We start from the raw sequence: 22209 nt of genomic DNA on the forward strand, positions 1-22209 counted from the left end.
AGAACTAGCACAGCAATACTCGTACACTGCTGTGTGCCCAAGCCAATAAAACCCACTTTGCCACATGGCATATTGGCTGGACTGCAGCACTCCAGGGACATCAAACAGAATGAGACCCTAAGCTGGTAAGTGTGCCTGGTCCTGCAAAGTTCTGTAAATTTACCCAGCCCCTGCTGGCTCCCGCGTGTAGAAAGCTGTCCATCTTTACTCAGCATGTCCTCCTGAGTTGATACTACCAGCTCTCCACCTCCTTCCCTGTTAGACAAAGTTTGTAGTAGCTTAGTGGGCTTTTGATCTCAGGTTCTGGCCTTGGGAAAAACAGGCTGGCAGCACAGAAATAGATTAATAGTTCATGAACTGTTCTCTTAATGGCCTTTGGAATTGCTTCCAGAGAGCCTTCACTTCTGTCGTGGTTCATACCCTGCTTACTTTCCATTACAGCCTCCTTTGATGTAGGTCCCTGCAGTCAGACAGAAGACTATAAATTAAGTCAATTGTCACTCACTGTTAATATTAAATTATACAAGTATCTCCATTATCCACCTGCACTATTAGTATTAGGGTGTAACTACAGATGGGAACTATTATGGAATTAGGTAGGTGTGAATTTGTAACTTTTTCACACAACTCCCTGAATAAGTTCTCACTATTATACAAAATACACATCTGCAAGAGTGAATCAACTAAAACCTCACCAGAGCGCTCAGTCTAGGTTGGAAGTGGCTACAGGAAGAGCTAGAACTACATTAGCCATCCTGCTCTGCCAAAATCCAGGTGCTGTGGTTCAGCCCAATATAAAGAATGCACAATTAAAAATACCAGTTACTGGCACAGCTTAGCAGTGACGGAGACTTGGAGAGCGCTTTCTGTTACGAAGTTTGGAGAACTGATTTGCAAGTAGTGCTGCATGCAACAATAACTACCATTTCAACTGAACTGTAGACTACGTTTCAGCAACCTAAACTTAATCAAAAAAATCAAAATAAAACTAAGAAACATCCTTTGCCCAATTGTTAAGGTTAGCTGTTAAGGAAAATAAAGCACGTGCCTTTCTGACTCAAACAACAGAGAAACTACTGGTGCTCAAAACTACCTGGTTTGGTGTCAAGCCAAGTCACCTCCTCTACAGTTAAAAAAAATCACAGCCATGCTTATAATAGTACTTTGAACAGCTCATAATAGTACTCTAAACATCACAATAAAGTCCTGCTGAACATGCATCGTTTTAAACCTCTTTCGCATGAAGAGAGTAATACACATGGAGGCAGAAAGGATTTTCCATTCTTGTATTTAGGAGATTCAGAAATGGAATTGTATTGCATATAAAGCTCATTATACTGAATCCCTTAGGGAAAAAGGGAGGAATATATTTGCATCACGCTCCTTTTCATGGCCTCAAAAATTTGTTGCCCTCTCTGTTATTACTGGCATACTAAAGAATGCTTTCTTGCTGACAAGCATTTCTCCGGCAAAACTAGACCACCAATGCTAACTGTAAATACATGCATTATGACAGCTTCTAAAAGCTTAGCAGGGAAAGCTCCTCAGCTTCTTTCACTGCTTCCTAAACCTCTGCAGAGCAGTTTGCATCAGTAGGGCATCTGCTCTAGAGGTGCCAAACGGACAGTCCAGGAGCCATCAGCAGTTCCCAGAGTGAGTGCTGGTAATCCCGGGAGAACCATCTGGCTGCTGGGGCTTTACAGCAATGGCTTTGCTAGGTATTTCTCCGCATGAATTCTCACTGTTAGCGCACAAGACTGATAAAAGCAAGGAGGGCAGTCTGTGAAACTGTTGACCTAGCTACTGGTGTCATCCCAGAAAGTAATTTAGAGCCAAAAGAGCTCTGAAAGAAGAGCACATTAACTGTAGTAACCTTTTTGTAGAGACAAGCTTTCAGAAGAATGCTCTTAACTGAGGGCAAATCACTACAACCTACACATGGCAATTTCAGGTATATTCACTTCCTTGTTCTCCTCATCTCTCCCATCTGTTTCCTCCATTCTTGCATGCCCACATCACAAGCATATGTTAATTTCTTTTCTCCCATCTCCCCTTTCCCTCCCCACCACTTCCTTGCAGATCTGCCAGGGGCCCAGAGTCTGCAGACACTCTCCTCTTTAATGGACAGACTCCAGAGGGAACTCAGAATAAGAAAGGAAATTAATTAGGAGTTTTGCTCTACCAGGAAGGGTTCAAGCTACAGCAGCCAGAGCCAACTCACTGTTTTGACTGGGTTGTCAAAACATGCAAATCACTGTACCTGTTTATTCAGCATCTCCTTACCCCACCTCTGTTCCACCCCTCTGGGGATGCCATACAATAAATATGTGTTAAATATTCATTCTTTTTAGCAAATTGGATCTCTCTCAAAAACGTCTGAACCATCGCTTTAACTACTGGATCAAGTACTGCTTACAGGAGTGGTAATCTTAGCAAGCTCCTTTCCTCCTCATTCTTATGAAAACCTAACATACCAGTTTTGCATATAATTTCATTAAATTTTATATTTGGGAAACTTACTCTATGAGATGCTGAAAGAAACACATGTAGCAAAGAAGTGTAGTAAGTTTAATCATTCTGCTGCACCAGACCACACTCCAAACGTGTAGCAGGATTCTCACAAACGGAAAGGGAGACAGAAGCTTTTCTAAGCAAAGCATCTGAATCTAACACTTAAAAAATATGGTGAGTGCCTACCACTATTCCAGTCTACTGTGCAAAGGCACATAGGGCACCATGACCCACCATGGTCCTCCAATGACATGGCCAGAGATGGGATTAACAGTGGTTAAGCGTGCCTCCCTCTCTTACTCACTGTCCCTCAACTGTAGCATTCCGACAGCCTGCTTTTAAACGTGTGTGCTGTCCCAGACTTACCCTTCTGAATGTAAGGTAAGGTAATCATACTCTGTGATTGGAACAGGAGGTTATCAGCTCCAAGAGGATTTTTTCTGCCCTCCGTATTGATGCATTGTAAAGGCATTGTGTCTTGTGCGCTGTGCACGAGGCAGAGAGCGACAATGCATTGGAAGAGCTGAGCTGTTAACTGCCATTCTCAGCTTGGAGCTGGCTGGTGAACTCCTGCAACAGATTATTAATTTGGGGAGTTCACAGAAACACCTGTGAGAAAGAGGTGGAAGCAAATTTATTATTATATCTTTTTTAATTGATACTTGAAACTTTTAGTGTCCTCTCATAGTAGGTAAGACCATCCACTTGACCTTAGAACGTGACTCGTTCCATTACACAGACTGGTAATAAAACCAGTTGTCTCAGCTAATGCCTCAGTTTCATCCAATACCTTAACAGTAAGATGCCTGAAAAAATTACCTTCATGAGATGTCCAATGATCAATAAATACTCTGCATGATATTCTTATCGTTTTTTTCAGAGCCTTTGGGCTCAGTCCGGTTTGACTTCAACCTCATGAAGAAGTCTTGCCCCTTTCCACTCCACTGCATGAGACGAAGCATGATTTTATCCTTTGGCTACTGAGATCCATCAGCATGCCCACTCAACATTGCTTCTGCCAAGCAGGTCACCTCACACACAGGCTGGACATGCAAAATGGGACAAAACAAACTGGTTGTGGACCACGTGGAAACGGTACCATACAGCTGAGAAGTTACACGTTACAAGAACAGCATTTTGTTACTTGCTTCTGAATGTGAGAAACATTGCTAATTTTGTGCTTTTAATTTAAAGAAGTAGGACAATAATAGAAGCATGATGATGGCCATTAAGGACATAAATAAATTTTATCACCACAGCCTAAATGCTGATAAAGCCTCACAGGAGGAGAGGAGTGGGATTCTTTGGATAGATCATGACAGGAGTGGACATATGTTGGTAATATTTTCTAAGTTTTCTGTGCCTGCTCAAGTTTTCCAGTCTGTCTAGATGATTTCTGCAGAGACAACGAGGTGAAATCTTGTCCTGGATTGCAAAGCAAGGAATTTGGGATACCAGTACTTAGCCACATAACTGGAGTTTGAGCATTCTTTGAGGAACTGACTGGAATACCTTTTCAACCGTAAAGACAAGCTTCAAATCTAGACAAAGACAACCTTCAAACAAATAGACAAATCGTGCCTAACACAAGCTTCAAAAAACCATTCAAAGATACTTTAACAGCGTGATCCCTTTAAGCTGACTCTAAATGGCATAGCTATGGTGAACTTGTCTGATATTTTATTGAGCCACCACTGAGACCTCAACCACCAGAAAGCTAACCCAAAGAACAGGGTTTGTGCAGGTTCGGCTCCAAGGCACGGACCGCCATGGGATGAGCTGACTGTCAAGAGCACTACGAAGTAGGGTACAGGAATAGATGGCTGGAAGGTGACAGCAGCACCAAGAACAGTTTTAAACCCCTCAAGGAATCAGAGCCAAAATGAGCTGGGCAAACAGACAGAAACCTGAGCTGCTGCTCTGCAACCATAGTAACAAAGACTTTCCTGGTAGATATTCTGACTAAGGAATTTTGCTTCTGTGCGTAAAGAATTTTGTATTCAGAAAAGTAAAAAAAATGCTAGCTAGTTTTAACACCTATAATTATGTGGATGTTTTGTATTTTCTTCCAAGACTAAGTCCTAACTTCAAAACAGGTCAAGATCCCTCTGATACATAAACAAACCAGAAATTCTGATTTCTTAGCCTGGCATCAGCCTGCAGGAGCCAGGTCTTCTCTAGTCTAAGCCCTGCACAAAATTCACATGGAGAACCACCTTCCCAGAGTCCCTATAAAAAGAATTTTTTTTTTTTCCAAGGATCATGTCCTAAAGAAATCACTGCAGTAGCATCATTTAGTCTGAGTCAAGAGTGTTCAATGTCAATCCTCAAACAATATAAAAACGAGGAGGATCTATGTGCACCAAAACCAAAGCTGTTTCGCTGAAATAGTTTGTCTGATAAACCATCTCAGGCATGGTAAACGCAAAGACCAGAAGATAAGCAAAAAACCCCTCTGAACTGCATTCTTGTGGGTAGACTTGGAGGCAGACCAACAACTAACCCTCAGAAAGCAATCACTGACCAAACAATCTGAGTTCAGAAACAGACGTGTACTAAGAAGTCTGTTCAAACAAATATGGAAACATGCAATACACACAATCACTGGACGGCTCCAGTCAGTTCCTGCGAGGACCAAGGATAATTGAAATTGAACACAGAACGCTAAGTACATGAACTATGAATACCTTCCTTTCTTCCATGCATATTGTACAGCCTAGGGCATTGGAAGCAGATGTGGATGTGAAATGAAATTCCTATTCCTCGTCAATTTTGAACAAGTATCAGAAAAAAATTTTCATCAAGTAGCTGTCATTTTTGCCATCGTATCGGCTTTCTCAGCTACCTTGTAATATCACCTTGCCCACTGCCTCGCTGGCCACCTTCTGCCCTGCCTGCGTGACTAAACTTTAAGTCCTCATTTACATGGGTCCTTCGACTAGTCTTAGGAACTGGGTATTCCTTTAAAGCTAAAGAGAGTAACAGAGCTTGAACAACATAGCGGCTGCTAGAGGAAACTAAATGAGAAAATGGCTTAGTCCAAGTGAGAGAGCAGGACCTTCTCCACCTCAGGATATTGCTGCAGGGACTACTGTATACATCTAGTGTAAAAATATGAATTCCAGTTAAGAAAATACTTATCTCGGTGATCCTGCCACCAACAGATGTCAGATATTGCTTAAATTGTGAGTTGACTTAGAGGCTTACTGCATCAGATATCAAGATCTCTCTCATTCAATTTAAAAATTGGAATTAACATAGTACATGAACATCTGTGTCCTTCTCTCACGATTGTGGGGACATCTTATGATTGCTGCTAACTGGTATCAAACCTGCTCCTTCCTATTACCTTGATCTCTCCTCATCTGACTTTTTCTGATTTACACACAGACTAGATGTTCACAGTAATTAGTACAGTAGACATGCTGGCTGGGGACTCTGAACCTCACCAGACACAAATAATGAATCCACAAGCACCACGTAAATGCTCCACTGGAAGTAATATTTCTCTGAAACATAAACCTCATGCCTGCTTCCCAGTATAATTCTCACATCTAATTAATACATGTCTAATACACATGGTATAACCAAGAATGTTCTTTGAAGGTACCTTCATCGTTCTTTCTCAATTGGAATTGAAAATAATTGCAATATATTTATGAGACACTAGAGGGAAGCCAAGACATCTCAACAACCCTCTCTAATACAGTTCGCAGCCCTAAACCTAAAACCAAAAATCTTTAACATGGTGTAGAAAATACCAGTTATACTTACTATATGTAAAGATGCCACAGAAATGATTAATTTACAGCACAGCTTTGCTGTTTCTTTTTCATTGGCACTCAGCATGCTGTTACGCTCCAGCTGTTGTCTCCAGGTGTTCCCTTGGTGATGCTGAGCGCCCGGGAACTTTCACAGTTCTAACACTTGACAGCAATCTCACGAAGCGTTCGGGCAGTATGATAACTTGCTAATACACACTGTAAATATGGGTGGTGAATATGTTGGTGTGTTTTCTTCCTTATTTGCTCTTTGTTATACAGTTGCTCCAGTAATTTCTACTCTGGACATAATTTTTTTTGTTATTTTTTTTCAGCACCCTTCACAAGGCTATCAGGATGTCCAGTTCATCCCCTCTGTGTCCCCTTCACCGACATTACAAAAAGGACTCGCTTTCACTCAGAGTAGAGATGTAAGTCAGATGCAAATATGGTCAGAACAACTAGTTCATATTCCTGTTCTGAGCTGCAGTGATCAGGCACAGGGCTTCTTTAGGGTACCCCAAAAACCTCTGGTCATGTGATTAACTTCCCCATAAGTTCTGCTCTCCAGTTTCTTACTCTGCCACCCACACTTGCTCCCAAACAAGCATCCACTTACCCTTTTTTCCATTGTTCCCAATTTTGCTGACTTGATGTCTTCATTTGGTTTTTACAATACGGGTGCCCTGGTACTTTCTACCCTGGCCATCAATCCTGTCAAATTAGTACCACTTTATTTTGCCCATGAAATGCTGCTGTTTCTTATCCTGCTTTCTTTTTAGAAGCGACGCAAATCAGAGTTAACCACTGGCACACATACCTAACATATCTGTTTATCTTCACTCCCCAGCAAGAGGGGTAACAAAAAAAAAATAAAAACGAAAAACATTTGATATACAAATAAGCTGATGGTAACACAATGCCAAAAATAGCTTATTATGTTAAGTGCAAGGGAGAAAAGCCTTGATATAAAGCTTGATTGCAACAACATTTCAATTTACCAGTTTAAATACAAGACTTGCATTAAATATTTCTTGAGATACATATTTTGCTCTCTAAGGTGAATTTTTTAAAATTTATATACACGTATCCAGTTGTAACACTTGACAGTAGTCTCATGAAGCATTCAGAGAGTATAACTTGTTAAGTACACACTGTAGATATGAGTGGTTAATGTCTGTATGATTTCTTCCTTCAAGGGTTTATAACATTACATTGAGTACTAGCCTCAGACAGGTGACCAGCCACCTGATACAGTATAATACCCCCAAGCCCTTCCCCAAAGTCCCACAGTCTATGCTTCCAACGCTCACTGGATCCAGATTGTATTGCCTCTTTCTGGTCTGCGAGACTCCACTGTCAGTTCTCCGAAAGTGGAGAAAAACTGCTCCATTTCCTTCTGCAACATATCATTCCTCTTCTCTGCATCCTCCTTGGCCCGTTCTGCATTACGCATTTTGATTTCTACCATTGTGAACTTCTTCCGCTCTTGATCCAGTTCTTCATGCAGGGCCATCATTTCCGTCTCCAGGGTGAGATTTCTCTGCTCCAAGCTGCAAAAACAAAACAAAAGCAGACAGCTCCTGAGCAGCACTCCTCACTCACTCAAGCAGAAATAAGTACCACCGACAAATTCATACCTGTTGTCTTTTCATTTACAAAGCTCAGATTGAATTTTTGAGAGGTGGATCTACAAACCATGGCTTCATCAATAAACCATTCTCACAGGGCAATCTTTTTGGTAGCTCATTTAGAAAAATCCTAATAACAGCCACTGGCAAGGTGCACAGTAGTAAACAGCTCCATCTAATTCTCCAGGAATAGGCTAAGTATTCGTTTTACTTCTGGAAGTGTTGACACCCAGCTCCTGCTGTAGTTGCACTAGTATCACTTACGAGGTCAGAATGACGCCCTGAATGCTTTTGTTTCACTGCTCATCTCCTTTCTGCAGCTGATTTATCTGCTGTATCTATTTGCAAATATGCAAATTGACAATTTCAAAAAAACTCCAATCAGCACGGGTTTTTGTCTAAAAAAATCTGACTCTGTTTCAGATTTAGCTTTGCAACAGAAAACATTAGAAATCCTAGTGGTACTAAACACAAAATCATCATCATATTAAACATTATAAGAAATGATCTACTACACTGCACACTATGCTGACAATAATGACGTGGGCGAAAGACTGCAATATTCTGTACGCTGCACTTCCGCTAGCAGCTGCTGTTGCCCGTAGCTCTCCCATGTTGAGATCCAGCTATGACTTGCAGTGCCAGAGGTACCAATGCCAAGGGGTGCTGTGCAACAGAGATGAGAACAGAAGACAAGTCCTGAGCAGCTTTACTGAAGAACCTTTATGACAAAGAGAGCGCATTCAGCTCTGCAGTGCTCAGTTAATGCTAGGCCCAGACTTGGAGGTTATTCCTTGATCGTTATGGCCATCCACCCTAGCAACCTTGTTGTGTGCGAGAAGAGTCTGCACTATCCGTAGAGAAAGACACGGCTCTCCCTTGCCGCCTTTAACAGATCTGAGCTGTGAAGGAAAGGCTCCGGCAAAGCAGCCGTGTGGAGACAGGACCGTGAGCAGAGGTAAATCCCAGATGCAGCACTGTCTCAAGAGGAAACAAGGACTCTGGAAAGGCATTCCAGACGCCTCCCAGTCCCCAAAAACTACAGGTGGAATAAGCCATGGCACTGTGTTCACTGAAAGGTGAACAGGCATCAACTAATGAAAACTTTGTGAGAGCCTACTGATTTTGTTAATTAGATTCTACAGAAACTCTCAAGGTTCTGGCTTTGGTTTTGATGTCAATAGGATAGCATGTCACAAGCATGGCAAGAAATTGCTCTGAACCCCTTTGGATCATGATACCACAAAAGCAATGTCAGAGTATGTCAACACTAAAGATGGGAAACTTGGTGGCGAGCGCCCAGTGACTGCAGCTAGTGCAGATGACTAGAAAGTAAGTAACAAGAGGGAAAACTTCTTGGATTTACTCTGCAAAAGGCAGCTAGATGGTAGAGCCAACCCATCTTACCTTTTTATCCTTGTCTCATACTCAGTTTTGCTTGGCCATCTCTTGCTTCAAGCTAGCCACCAGGCTGTGTAAAGCACTGTGATTATTAGTGCTGTTGGCCACAAACGTTTCGCTGTTATCGCTGCTGCTGGTGGCTCGGCTGCTGTGGCCCCCCATGCTCCTTCTGTCACTTCTATCTCATAATCACCTGGGTTAGAGAGGTCTTCATGGGGTGGTCCATCCAGCACAGAGTCTTCAAAGTTACCCGCATAAAAGTCCTGCTCAGGGCAGGTGGTGGTGGATGAACGACAGGAGTTGGAGTGCTCAGGGAGGGATATTTCACAAGAGGACGTCGACCAGGTGGCACTGTCCACACTCTGTTTGTCGTCAGAGTTTACCGTAGAGAACTGCTGGTGGACGTTGTCGTAGGTGGAGAGCCTGTTGTGCTGGCCTGCCTCATTCACCGACTCCTTCTGCCTGTTGTCCATCAGCGTGACGTAGCCGTTGGGCACCCAGCCTGCGCCCCGGCTGCTGAGAGCACCGCTGTGCCCGTCGGTACTGGAACACCCATCCGCACACCTCCGTTCTGCACGCTCTGTGTGCCCATCTTAGTCACTGGTCCCTTCAGGGACGACGTTCTCCTGGTTTGCAGGGCACAGTTGGTAAGGTCTGGCTCTTCTCAGGGCCCTCCACGGAGCTCTGAACGAGCCATTGGTGACGATGCCGCTGCCCTTATTAAAAGCAGGATTTTTTTTTTCACCATGAGTGGTGGGCTTCTGGTGACATCTAGTTTCTGGATGCTGTTCCTGGGGCTACTTGTCTTTGCTGCCTGGCAGAGCAGTCGGAGACTCGTTCTCCATGCTTCCCCTTTGGGGAGACTCCGGCTTGTCCCAAGAGCAGCGCCTCACTGCTGTCTCCTTGGTGTTGTTGTTCTCTTTTGTTCTGCAGCTGCCCCGCAGTCCGCTTTCTTTGGCGTTTCATTGTTGTTGTTGCATACCTCAGGTCCATCTGAGGGTCTGCATCCTTGGGAAACAACTCGTCAGGTTTGCTAATCATCACTGACATTAGCTGCTGGACTACTACTGTACCTGAAAGGAGATACCGAGCACGTGGTCATTAGTGATCTGTTTTGTTTAGGGCATAAACATGCTTTATCCACAAATACTTAGTAAACATTCAGCTTACACAAATATTGACGTAATGCATCCACCTATGTAACACCCTGAATGCGTAAAATGCCTGAAGTGCCCCTGGCTACCAGGACAGATCAGCACCACCTCCTCCTTCCATCAGACCCAGCCCGCAGCCCTCACAGACCCCCAGGACAGAAACTTTTTCAAAGAAGCTATTACCACAACAGTAACTGCATCCCAGGAAGACCACAGGAGAAGATAATGAGTAGCAAAGGATAACATCATTGTAAGTGATGTGTTTCAGCTCAATGTGGCAATGTTTTTTAAAACAGAAGTGTTATTCTGGCACAGCACTTGTATTTAGTAGTTTAACAGCAAATGGGCAGGCAAGGGATTTGCATTGCTGGAACACAGATGTTTTAGTCTTTTGGAGCAAAACAGGGCAGTAATACGACAATTAATTTAATGTGAATGCCTTTAACCATTCTGCGGTGAGACTACAGGAAACTATGCCACGTTATAGCACAGTATGCAATTAATGCAGGGCCACGGCTTGCTAGTTGCTGTAATAAATGGCTACCTTTCCTCTTAAAGAACAACCCCTTCATGTGCACACCACTTGACTGCACTGTAATTTACTCACTAGCATTTATAACTGGACTTGGGGTAATAAAGATGTGTAAATCTATTTCGTTAAGCAGACCCTCATTAAGGATTATTAAGAATATTTCAGGAACAAGGTCAAGGTAGTTATAACCACCACCCCATTTTTAAGCTTCTAGAGAGCTTTCAGAGGCATGCGTGCTCTTCTAATCAATGATTTCCCACTGTGCAATATCGTTTCACATCAGCTCCTTTGCAACATTTGGATCTTTGTACCCCACTCTTTTAAAACACACTACTAAGAGTCAATTCAGTGTGGGTACTCAACAACACCTTTTTTGTGTTCCTGTTTTTGCTAAGGCAAAATCACGCGGCAGAACTACGTAGCAGGAAAATTCACTTAGTTACTCCCATGGCACCTTTATCTGTATTTCTTCCGAGAACATGGACTGTTCTGTGCTGAATTTCTGCTCACAACATAGTAGTTGTGTTTAGATTTAAAAGGAACGAGGAAACATAAGACTTCAGAAATAAAAGTAAATGAACAAAGTATTTGGGAAATTGTTGTATCCGGGGAAGAGAAAAGCATCAAACTCACAGAAAAAGAATAAATCTACACACTCTTAAAACTATGAACACTGCTTTTTTGAGTTTTGGTAAAATTTTCAGTGCCAGGTCTGTTTACAGCCCTAATTTCTGAGAAAGCGAAGTAAATCCTACATATTAAGACAAAAGCGTTTGGAGGGAGAAAAGGTGTCATGTCTTTTATGGAGAATTAAAGTCACAAAGTTTAGGCCTCAGAAGAAATTATAGGAGGAGATTGTCATGGCCATATTTTTGTCTTAATCACAGTAAAATACTACAGCTATAAACAACAGAATGCAGCTGACAATTTATAACTGTTGTGCAAGATACCACTGCCTTGTGGGGGATACTCCATGGGTCACTGCAGTATGAACCCGTAGTAGCTTTTTCTCATCCTTAAGAACTGCAGTAAAATATTAACTGCACTCTAACCACATGTGGAATGCCATATTTGCAGTAAGTGCTGAGAGAAAAAGTACATTTCTAGTGAAGTTGCCAGGGCAGCACAATCTCATGCAAAGTCTGTTCACAATGCTGCACATTTCAGTCACTTTTACAGGAACTCACAAGATTTAACCCTGAAGTTCATTCAGGTTGAAGAATTCTGTGTCTATAAAACAGATATATGGAACTTACTGCACGGCCTGCATGGACTGGCATGTACTGTTAATAAATCTAAAGACATTCCTTCTTCCTATTACAAGTTATGTACAGTAAGCTCACCCTCCATGATAGTCGAGGATCTTCCACTTTGGGGCGAAGGATGTTGGGGCCAAAAACGGTAGCCAGATTTTGCACACTCATTTTGTTTACACCTGAGTAAGACTGGACTTCGTCAAGGAATCTGTGGGGAAGAAAGAGGCTTTAAGGAACATGTAAAATGAAATTAAAAAAAAAAAAAAGTCAAAGCATGTGATCGTTTCTTAACATAGTTCAAGTATTCCATTCCAAATCTGCATGGAACATTTTGAAAACTCAAGGCTATTCTCCTCAACTTCTTCAGATTTTCTTCAGAATGATACATTGATAACAAAAGGTAAATGTCAATCTGGACAGTCTACAAGATAATTCTGTTGAAAATGGTGACTTTCTCCAACATAATTAATCACTACTCAGCTCATAAATATCCTCAAAATGCAAACTGTCAATTTAAGAAAAAAAGTTTATATTCTTTTAAAAACATTTTTTTTTTATGCTGGGAACTTTCTATAAGTTCACAAATAGCAACTGTGTAACATGTTTTTTAAGATCTTAGATGCATTAAACTATTCTATATGCTCTAAGACATACACAGTTTTCAAGGATACCATGCTTCAGGAGTGCACAGCCAAGGCCAATAGCTGCCATTAGAAATGAGAAAACCAGGGTCCTATAAAGAGGACAGAATATATTCACTTCTACCTTGTGTTTCTGCTGAGCACGGCCTGATTATGAAAGTCATAACTAAGCAGCTTGATAGAGCAAATTAGTAATTAGTCATGCAGTAAACCTGTATTTTTAGTGCATTCACTTAAGTTCACTAATCCTCCGACTGTGAGTAATGCTTTTCCTTCAGGCACACATCACAGACAGTTTGTCTGTCAGCTCACAGTTATAAATACCACTGTGATATTCTTGCAAGAGCACTTACCTACAGATATATTTCAGCAGATTATAATTGACAGCTGGCAGGCTCTTCACTTGATTCACCAGTTCTTTCAGGCCCTTTAAAAAAATGTCAGTAATTCCAATTACAAGACAATAAACACATCGCTGAAAATGCAGCGTTAAACGCTATATCCAGGTTACCACCAGAAAGCTTGTAGAACCCATTTTGGACGGGGAAAGCTATATTTGGCTAACAAGGATTAGCTCTGGATAAAAATCAACAAGTAAAAACATAAATAACTTGGTTTCATCCTGTCTCTCCCTTCTCTTTCACTCTTTTTTTGACCAACAGCTCCATTCCTCCGCCTGCTGATAAACAAGGCTGAGGCTGACAAGAACAGTTCTGATTTGAACTAGTTGGCATGTTCATATGAGAAACTATTTGAGTATTTTACCCAGTTCTGGTCCATACTAGAATCAGACCAATCACACATTTCAGTTTGTGCTCACTCTGGGAATGGGACAAGCAAACATCACACACTAATTTCTGTGCCCTCGGAAAGAGACCCTGGCTACGCTCCTTACCAACAAGTGCCTTCAGACTGTTTCTTATTATGGGGTTTTGGTACTTTGCCAGCATCATGCAGTTATGATTACGATACGTTAGGAGAACAAATGCAAATCAAGATGGGTGGTCCATGATAGTGCACAGTTCGCTGGTGTGGGCTCAGAAAGGAAACACGACGCACAGCTGTCTCCCTCAACAGTTACTGCACTTCTAACTTCTGCATAGAGAAAGATCAACTACAGCTGGACTGCTAAGCTCCTATAAAGAGGACTGAGGTGGCTCATTACCTATAGTACTGATTTTTAACAAACTGCCAACACCAACTCCAGCACCAAAATTCGAATCTTGCTTTCAAACTGAATTTAACAAAGTGCTTCCTGGCACAGTTGCAGACAAACTACGTAAATACACTCTGGACTAAGCCACTATAAAATGACTACAAATTTAAGTATAAACTGCATGATCACTAACTGCGGAGCTTCCAGGTTGCTTTACAATGGAGTTATCAATGGTTAGAGACATACACAACATGCACAAGCAAAAAGCTGCAACTTTAGCTCTGAAGGTCCCCTGCCATAACTTGTGCAAACAGCGGCTCAAATTAAACCAGCTGAACAGCCCACTCCCACCTTTTGCAAGCAGCTGGCAAAAACTCGCACCTTGTAGCAAGCTGTAAAGGACAGTGAAGAAGAAACCAGTCTGATTTCAGCGGTCAAGATTATGACTATAGAAGACAGTTTGCCACAGATCTTTCTTCCCCCCATTCCATCAGATGGGAACAACTGCCACCTCTGCTGTTGGTAGTCATCAACTGAAGGCTCAGAAAGGAGTCTCTCAGTTAGAAAAGAGGGGTTCCTACTCATCTTAATTAATTAGAAGATTAGGTAGGAGGAGTTCCAGTTCTAGCAGGATTTGCAATGTCAAAAAGGGAACTAACCAGAAATAACCATCCTTATTTGCTTATCTGTGTTATGCTGTTTTAAAAGAGGCTGTAAGGTGGCCTGCTTCCATCTTTTTGAGGCCCTCTGATTCAACAATAGGCAATGAATAGAGTCTGTTGGCCTTCAATCAAAAGTCAGTAAAAGTTGGCATCCTGACACTTAGAAGAAAATGACCCAGATTTAATGGCAAGTTGAACGCACTACTAAGACCATTCCTTTTACAGTTCAGAATGATAATCCACAAAAATATGTCTCTTCTGTGCAGATGGAGCTATTGACCACAATGAGGTTTAACGAGACTCAGCGTGGGCATAAATACAGCTAAGGTCTTACTATGCGCCTTCATTTAGACTTCCAAATGACCTGGTGGCAACAATTTTATATAAGCCAGCTTCAATTAGATCGTATCTTAATTAGGACAGGAATCACCAGCTGCTCTCCTCCTCAAAATCGGAACAGGTTGTAATAACATGTGAGCCTTATTATTTCATCTTACTCAAGTTGTCAACTCACCGCTCCTCGCTGAGCATTTTGGCACAGGAAAATCTTCGTATTTTGCGTATGTATGACTGGTTCTGGGAGTTCCCTTTAAGCTTAAGCATGGCCACCGTGTGCACATCTGTATTGCTGTTGATACAAGAAGTTACTACTGTGAATCAGAGACACTGGTAGATTGACAGGCTTGACTTGAGTTCATTGTCCCCAGATTTTACTCATCAGCAGTACATACATTTATCATCTAGTAATCTGGTTTTTGGTGGGTTTTTGTCCGATAAAGAACTTAGGATACCGAAAGCAAGAGTCTGTCAACTCTGCTGATTTATTACTATAAAATTACACATACAGCACTTTTTTTAAGCACAGGAGAAGATCTCATTGACAGGCATCTCACATCAGGCATGCAAAACCCATCTTAATTGATGCTTTTCATTTTCACCTGAGCCAGAAACCAGGCATCATGTTTGCACAGCAGGGATTATTCTCCGACCAGAGATCGCCCCAGCTCCCAAAACATTGCCAGTATGTCTCAGTTCCACTGTTTTCACCATCTCCTCTCCTATCAGTATTAAGTGAGCAAGTTTTAAAGGAGACCATACACACCACAGGTATTTAGATGAAACTTCCCCATCTGAATTACAGTTCTTTCCCTGGCTTACATCTTTTTTCTATGGGCTCCCATGAAATGACTACTGGGCCTTTCACTGTACCGTTAGACCGAAAACCTGGATATACTTTACACACAGAACCATAAATCCATGGGAAATGAGTTTTAGCTCTGTCCTGTGCCTAGCAAGCTAAGGCATTGCAAGACATTACACAGAAAACGTCTGCATGCTAGCACAACGGGTAACATTATAGGGCTGACAGTCAAAGACCTGGTATGACCTATACTTTTTCATCATTACATTTGCATTAAGGTTTTTTTGAATACAGCCAGTAGGAGCCTAGGCTGTATATCTGGTGCACTAAAACTAAGAAGACGGGGAGGAAGATCAAAATCACAAGCGCAGAATATGCAATAAACTTGCTTAAATGTTTCTGTGATGTGTGAAGTTACATTGTGGTTAACTTCGTACTCTGAAAAGAAATAAGTAGAAATATATAAAAACTACAAGTTAGCATGAAGAAATCTCGCTCGTGTTACTTCTGATTCCATCTCTGGGTTTAGCTGCTCAGGCATTTATTCAAATCCTTACTGGAATGTTCTACATGGTTTCCCTGGTTCACATAAAGAGTTGTACTGCAAGCTGATATCTTTCGCCCTGTCTTCTGAAAATTAAAAAAAACAGATACTGAATTATGCTAATTTCATTTATAAGAAACAGAAAATGCACAGACATTTCTACAATGGGCATTATCATATATCTTCTTTTTCTCTGAAGATTTCATACTTGGAACTTTTTAAAACTCAATCTCTCAAAGGGAACCAGTGCATTTGATGCACTTAAGCTTTGCTACGAGGTATGTTAATCCATTATTTTGGAATGATCTGTTAAAACAATAATGGATTTTACTAAGTTAAATCTTAACAAGAATGATGGGAATGACCGTAGATTAATGTGGTATGGTATGAGCAATCTAAGTCAAAACAGAAGAGGAGAAATGATAAAGCACTGTATATACTTAATATTAACCACCACCACCCTCCTCAAAATAAATTCCCAAGAAACATTTCTATTTCAATCATGAACAGCTCTCAGCCAAAATTCCAAAAGAGAACCTCTATAAACAAAGCACTAACACAAATCTGCATTTCTAAGGAAGGTTCAATTTCTAATCCTTGATTGCAACTCACTACTTGTTTGCAACTTTGCATCCAGATGCAAACTAAGGGAACTGAGGATCTTCTTCACATCCTGGCTAACAAAAACTCTTCGCCAGACTGCACAACCCAGGGACTTCAAACCCAGACCCCAATAACCTCTCAGGTAGGTGCTTACACATCTTATTGCCATTGGTACTGGTTATCAGAGCACAACGACGGCATGCATGCACTTAGCCAAGAAGCAAATTTTACAGAGAGATCTTCAGTGTCCTAACTTATCGGTGCTCAGGAAAGCAAAAAGCAAATACAGAAGGAAAGCTTTTGCTAGTCAGACTCTGAAGGAGAGCAGCAGCCACAGAGCAGATGAGAACTGGCAGCTTTAGGACAGCGCGTACGTCATCGCAGCACGAAAGAGACCACAGGCCATCAATTTGCCGAGAATTTAACTGATTGCTTGGCATTGATGGTCTTTCTGAAGATTTTATTATTACTATTTTTATTGTTTAAACAAGGAAACTCCCCAGGCCTTGCTGAAGGACTGAACAGTGTCTTTCCAGAGAGCGTTTGCAATAAAACCAGACAAGTCCATTCCAAATACAAGAGTCAAACAGGTTGAGTGAGAGAAATACTGAAGAACAATAGAAGTTAGCACACAGGTCTCCCAGTGAGGGGAATAAGCAAGATCATCTTCTCTTCTTTGTACTGCCAGGATCATGCTCCGTGTTGCACACAAGAATAATTTTACACCAGTCCCTCAGTGTGAAGTGGAATACTTGCTCCTTGAGGGCACAGCACATGGAGGTAAGAGGCTGAAGAAGAGGCTTCTTCTTTCAGAGAAGCCCTGAAAACCGATGCAACTTATAAACTTTCTCTTTTAATGTGAAGCACTGATAGACTATCACTGCAAAGGGTTAGTTGAGTGCTAAAAACTGTGACTTACCAAGGAAAAACTGAGAGAGAAATGGGAAGGCGGGATGCCGAAGAGGAAGGAAACAATGAGAAGCCTTGTGTTCTCAAACTAACCTCCTGGAGTACATGCTCTATATGAGCCTACAGGAAGGTGCTTTCTGAGCTACGATTAGAAACTCAGGTCCCAATTAGTTGATGGGGACACATTCACAATTTTTTAAATTAATTTATTTTTTTTTATTTTATTTGCTTTGCTGGCCGAATGCTAAGGCAATACTGCAGACTGCCACAAGATGGTGGGATTGCAAAATAAGATTTTCCGAAAATTTGTTTTGTTACCCTTTTCTTCCTAAACTGTACTGGAACACTGCTTAGGACTTCATCCATCTGTACAGAAATTATCATACAGATTTTAGCAACATATACATACGCATGCGCGCGCACACACACGCGCATACTGCTTATAAAACTTTTTAATAATTGGATTTTTAAATTCTACTTAACAACAGCTAGAAAAAAAGCTAGAAACTTTCTTCTTTCAATGTCAATATTGGTATAAAAATACGTTAATATTTTTATAATAATGTAACTAAAAGAGTGTTTCATATAATCTGAGAGCTGTTTAGATCTCACAGTCTAGTAGTATTTTTTTCACCTTTTGTTTTGAAAATACAGCATAAACTTTAAAAAGGCAGACTGTAGTTTTAATCCATCTGTACTTTAGATGTTTCAATCACAAACACCATTAAGTGCATTTCAGCCACAGAGGAAAGCTGGGAGTTCAAAGGAGTGCTGAACTTCAAGCGCTCTTGAGGATGGGGAGCATTTACTTCCCTTTCAGTTCTGCAGTGTTCTATCCACAATCGAAGTCAACCAACAGCATTTTAAATATCTGCCTTGAGGGCAATTGTGTAGTTGTAAGACGTGGATCTTTCCGGGCTCTTTTCCTCCTGGACTTTTCTAGGTACAACTGATCAGTTTAAGACAAGGCAGTAAATTCTCCCTTCAAACCTGGCCTTGCTTATATTCTCGGACCATTACAGCTACAGGAACTTCATGATTATACGTATCTTGGTATTTATTTTGCTATCTGGCAGTGTAATATCAAGTGTTCCATGATTACACATCATAATGAACATGATTAAAGTACTCATTAACGAGTATTAAATAGAGTATGTCAATTCCAGCAAAAATCCTCTGTTATCTGAATTGGAACAACCCTCATTACTTGAGGCGGACTTTCTCCAGTGCACAATGAGTAATTATGAGCTTGAAATGGGAATGACAAAGCAGAAGCAGAAATTGAATGCAACACAAAAAACATCAGCAAGCTGAGAAAGTCTTATTTCGGCATGTCACGCTGGAAGGCCTGAGAAAGATTAATCACCTCACTGAAACATTAATACAGCTTTACTGTTGATACGTTTCCAAAGGAGCATCCCCCACTCCACCACTGTCCATGCAAATGCACTACAAACACGAACGCACCGCAGCCTCTCCTTAGTCATCAGAATACACGTATTCAAAGCCCTATTCATCCCAACTTTGTCATGAACATCGCTCATGGCACTGCTGTTTTGACAGCACTTTTCTTTGTGATACCATGGACACTGTGGAAGTGGCTGTCAGACCGATTACACTGCCCAGAGTTTTTCACCCTCTGTACCACAAACAAGAACTACTGCAGCCCAGCAGGTCACCAGCAATCCACGCATAACCCTCGCGCTCGGAGGAGCAGGCTGACTCTGTGTCCAGAGACCTGGAGTCGGCGCTTCAGAGGGCAAAGCCAACACGCTCCTCGTGAACTCTCAGAGAGGAAATATTAACGGGGCAAGGTCACATTACAAAAGGATTAATGCTGTGCCAAAAATAGCTCTAGATCATGATGACACATCAACAGTTTGCATAAAGAACAAAGTAGGGAACAACAAGCTGTGAGGCTATAATTCAATTTAGGACTTCTGGTAATAAAATGAAGGAGAACAGTACGCTCAAACAGTTTGCTTATCGGTACCTCCCGGAATACTAGAATTACATTTCAGATCACATCGTTTCAGATGTGTACAGATCACAATCCTGGAAACAGAGTCTCCCTCACCAACATACCCTGTAGCCACCACAGTGTTTGCTGACCGTGTCCCTGCTTAGCTGCATTCAGGTCTGGAGAGCAACTCTCAGATCAGTATAGATGTTTTCCTGCCATGGGAGGATGAGCTCCTAACTGGATGCCCAGTGCGCCACTTTGCTACCGGTCTGCAGGCAGCTTAAGTGAGATGCTACGACCCATGATAAACTGGTGATGAGACACTGAGTAAGCAACATCAGGGGAATATTACAAATGTGCACAACTGTATAGAGAGAATGAGAGCACTGTTACTGCTGGGAAGCCAGCACTCAGAGGCTAGGAGGGCAAAGCTTGTCTTCAGTAACCTTATGGCGAATCAGGACTGGTTCGACTGATTTCTGGAGTCAGGCTTTGGTCCAGAAATTCAAAGGTCTGGTAAAATGCATAACATAACTGGTTGAATGCCCTATATGATTTTTGTTCCCTTTGTACCTTCAAAGCATTGCTCTCTGTATCATCTTCCTTTCTGACCTGTATACAATACAAACAGTATCGTGCCTAATCTAAGTACCAGCTGAAATCCTGCCTACAACTTGTGGAACATATATGAAAGCATTTACCATTTTAAGCCCTGAGCTGTCTGTCCTCCTGTCCTTGCTACCGCAAGAGCCTGGCTCTACTTCAAGTTAACACTGATCTCAAATATTATTTTTCTGTTTAGACAGAGAAAAAAGCCAAACATGTATTCTGCTCCTTTGTCCTTGTGCTCATGATTTTTACAATCTATGCTGCCTTCCAGGGACTAAGGGAGTAAGCACTGCAAGGAATACTGAAGCTTGACAGGCTCTATTTCCAAGTTAGACATCTGCTTCAGTAATTATAACAGCAGCCAATTCATTCAGGTTAGTTAGAGAGCGATGCTTTAAAAGCAGCGATGGAGACAGCAATTTAGGATGGGCAAATCAAAAGACAAACTCTATGGAAGGACATTAAAAATTACTTAGAAGAATATAGATCCTTAAACAGAGACACAAGTGCTTTCAGGTAAGGTGGGCACAGGCCTAAGAAACAGATGGGTTCCCATCATGAAAAAATCAATCAGCTCCAGTGAATACGCTGCTGAATTATTTTATCATTTGATAGGTTGTTCGGAAAGGCTGTTAAGTTTTTCCAAGATTTTCCAGGGATTGCAAGTATATATAAAACATGGCAAAACACCACAAATAAACTACCTGCTCTTGTTTACTGGAAGAGAAAACCACAAATCTTGCAACACTAAGGATGCTTTAAAAAACACACTCTCAGACCTTCCACATAGTAACAAAATGTCATCCTTTCTTAAGGTGACCGTGGCCATGCAAGAAGTCATTTGTTACTGGCAATTGAACTACATGGCAGCTTTTTTTTTTTTTTTAAAAAAAAAATCACTGCTGACATACCAACTCTATTTCTGAAACAGGAATTCATGCAAAGCAACTACAAATGTTCATTCACTGCCAATAACTAAAAACACACTCTCCTACAGCAGGACACCAATTAAACTGATTTAATGACCCTTGCATCATGCTGGAAACGTATCTCCTAATGCGTACTTAATTGCTAGACTAGGTCTTTAAGTTGTGCCATATGCAGAGGTTATTTCTGCTAGCTGGTTAGAAAGAGGGCTGGAATTAGAAAGGACGTGGAAGTGGCTCCAGAGGCGTAACTGATGAGCAGATTGTGATGATCAGGGAAGGAAGCCTGGAACAGGCAGAAACAAACAGGATTTTTCACAGGCCTAAGGCCATTTGTGTTTGGCAGGAACCAGCTTTCTATTAAAGACTTCATTTCACATAAAAATGTTTTGTTTAGGTATTATCGCACTTTCCCACTAGGAAGGGAATAAAGCCCCTTCCTTGTGGGGAACTCTCCGCTTCTAAACAAAGAAATTCTTCTGTACAGGCTTGTATTTGGAAAATGAAAGAACAATTTTCATAACCAGTGATTTCCAAGTCAATGCCTAGTTGTGGTCTGTGCAGTGCCAGCGCAGACTGCAGCCCCACTGGGACAGGTCCAATTTCTTGCATTCACCAAAATTTTAAAACATTCTTTGTCTCTGGAGAGGAGTAATAATTGTGCATGTGATCCTTATCACCTCGAGGCTGCTACATTAGTACCATCTTTGTTATTGTCTTACTTTCCTCCAACAATCCCAGTGATCGAATGCACAGGAACATACCAGTTCTAAATTCTTCATTATTTGGCTCCAGTAAATAACAGTTAG

At 41.5% G+C, this 22209-nt stretch overlaps 1 protein-coding gene across 1 annotated transcript in view; it reads right to left on the minus strand.

Annotated features, from left to right (window-relative positions):
* Positions 1–7581: 7581 nt before the first annotated feature.
* Positions 7582–22209, minus strand: part of ARHGAP24 (Rho GTPase activating protein 24) — a 187811-nt gene continuing 173183 nt past the window's right edge. The window contains 19 exon segments of the mRNA XM_086612044.1: positions 7582–7825; positions 9311–9334; positions 9336–9486; positions 9489–9854; positions 9857–9952; positions 9955–9990; positions 9993–10044; positions 10047–10112; positions 10114–10242; positions 10245–10297; positions 10300–10377; positions 12334–12348; positions 12351–12454; positions 13241–13314; positions 13950–13956; positions 15220–15247; positions 15250–15270; positions 15273–15296; positions 15299–15333. Of these exon segments, the coding sequence (XP_086468170.1) occupies positions 7582–7825; positions 9311–9334; positions 9336–9486; positions 9489–9854; positions 9857–9952; positions 9955–9990; positions 9993–10044; positions 10047–10112; positions 10114–10242; positions 10245–10297; positions 10300–10377; positions 12334–12348; positions 12351–12454; positions 13241–13314; positions 13950–13956; positions 15220–15247; positions 15250–15270; positions 15273–15296; positions 15299–15333 (1603 nt within the window).

Source organism: Tauraco erythrolophus, chromosome 5, assembly GCF_009769465.1.
Source record: "Tauraco erythrolophus isolate bTauEry1 chromosome 5, bTauEry1.pri, whole genome shotgun sequence".
Classification (NCBI taxonomy): Eukaryota; Metazoa; Chordata; class Aves; order Musophagiformes; family Musophagidae; genus Tauraco; species Tauraco erythrolophus.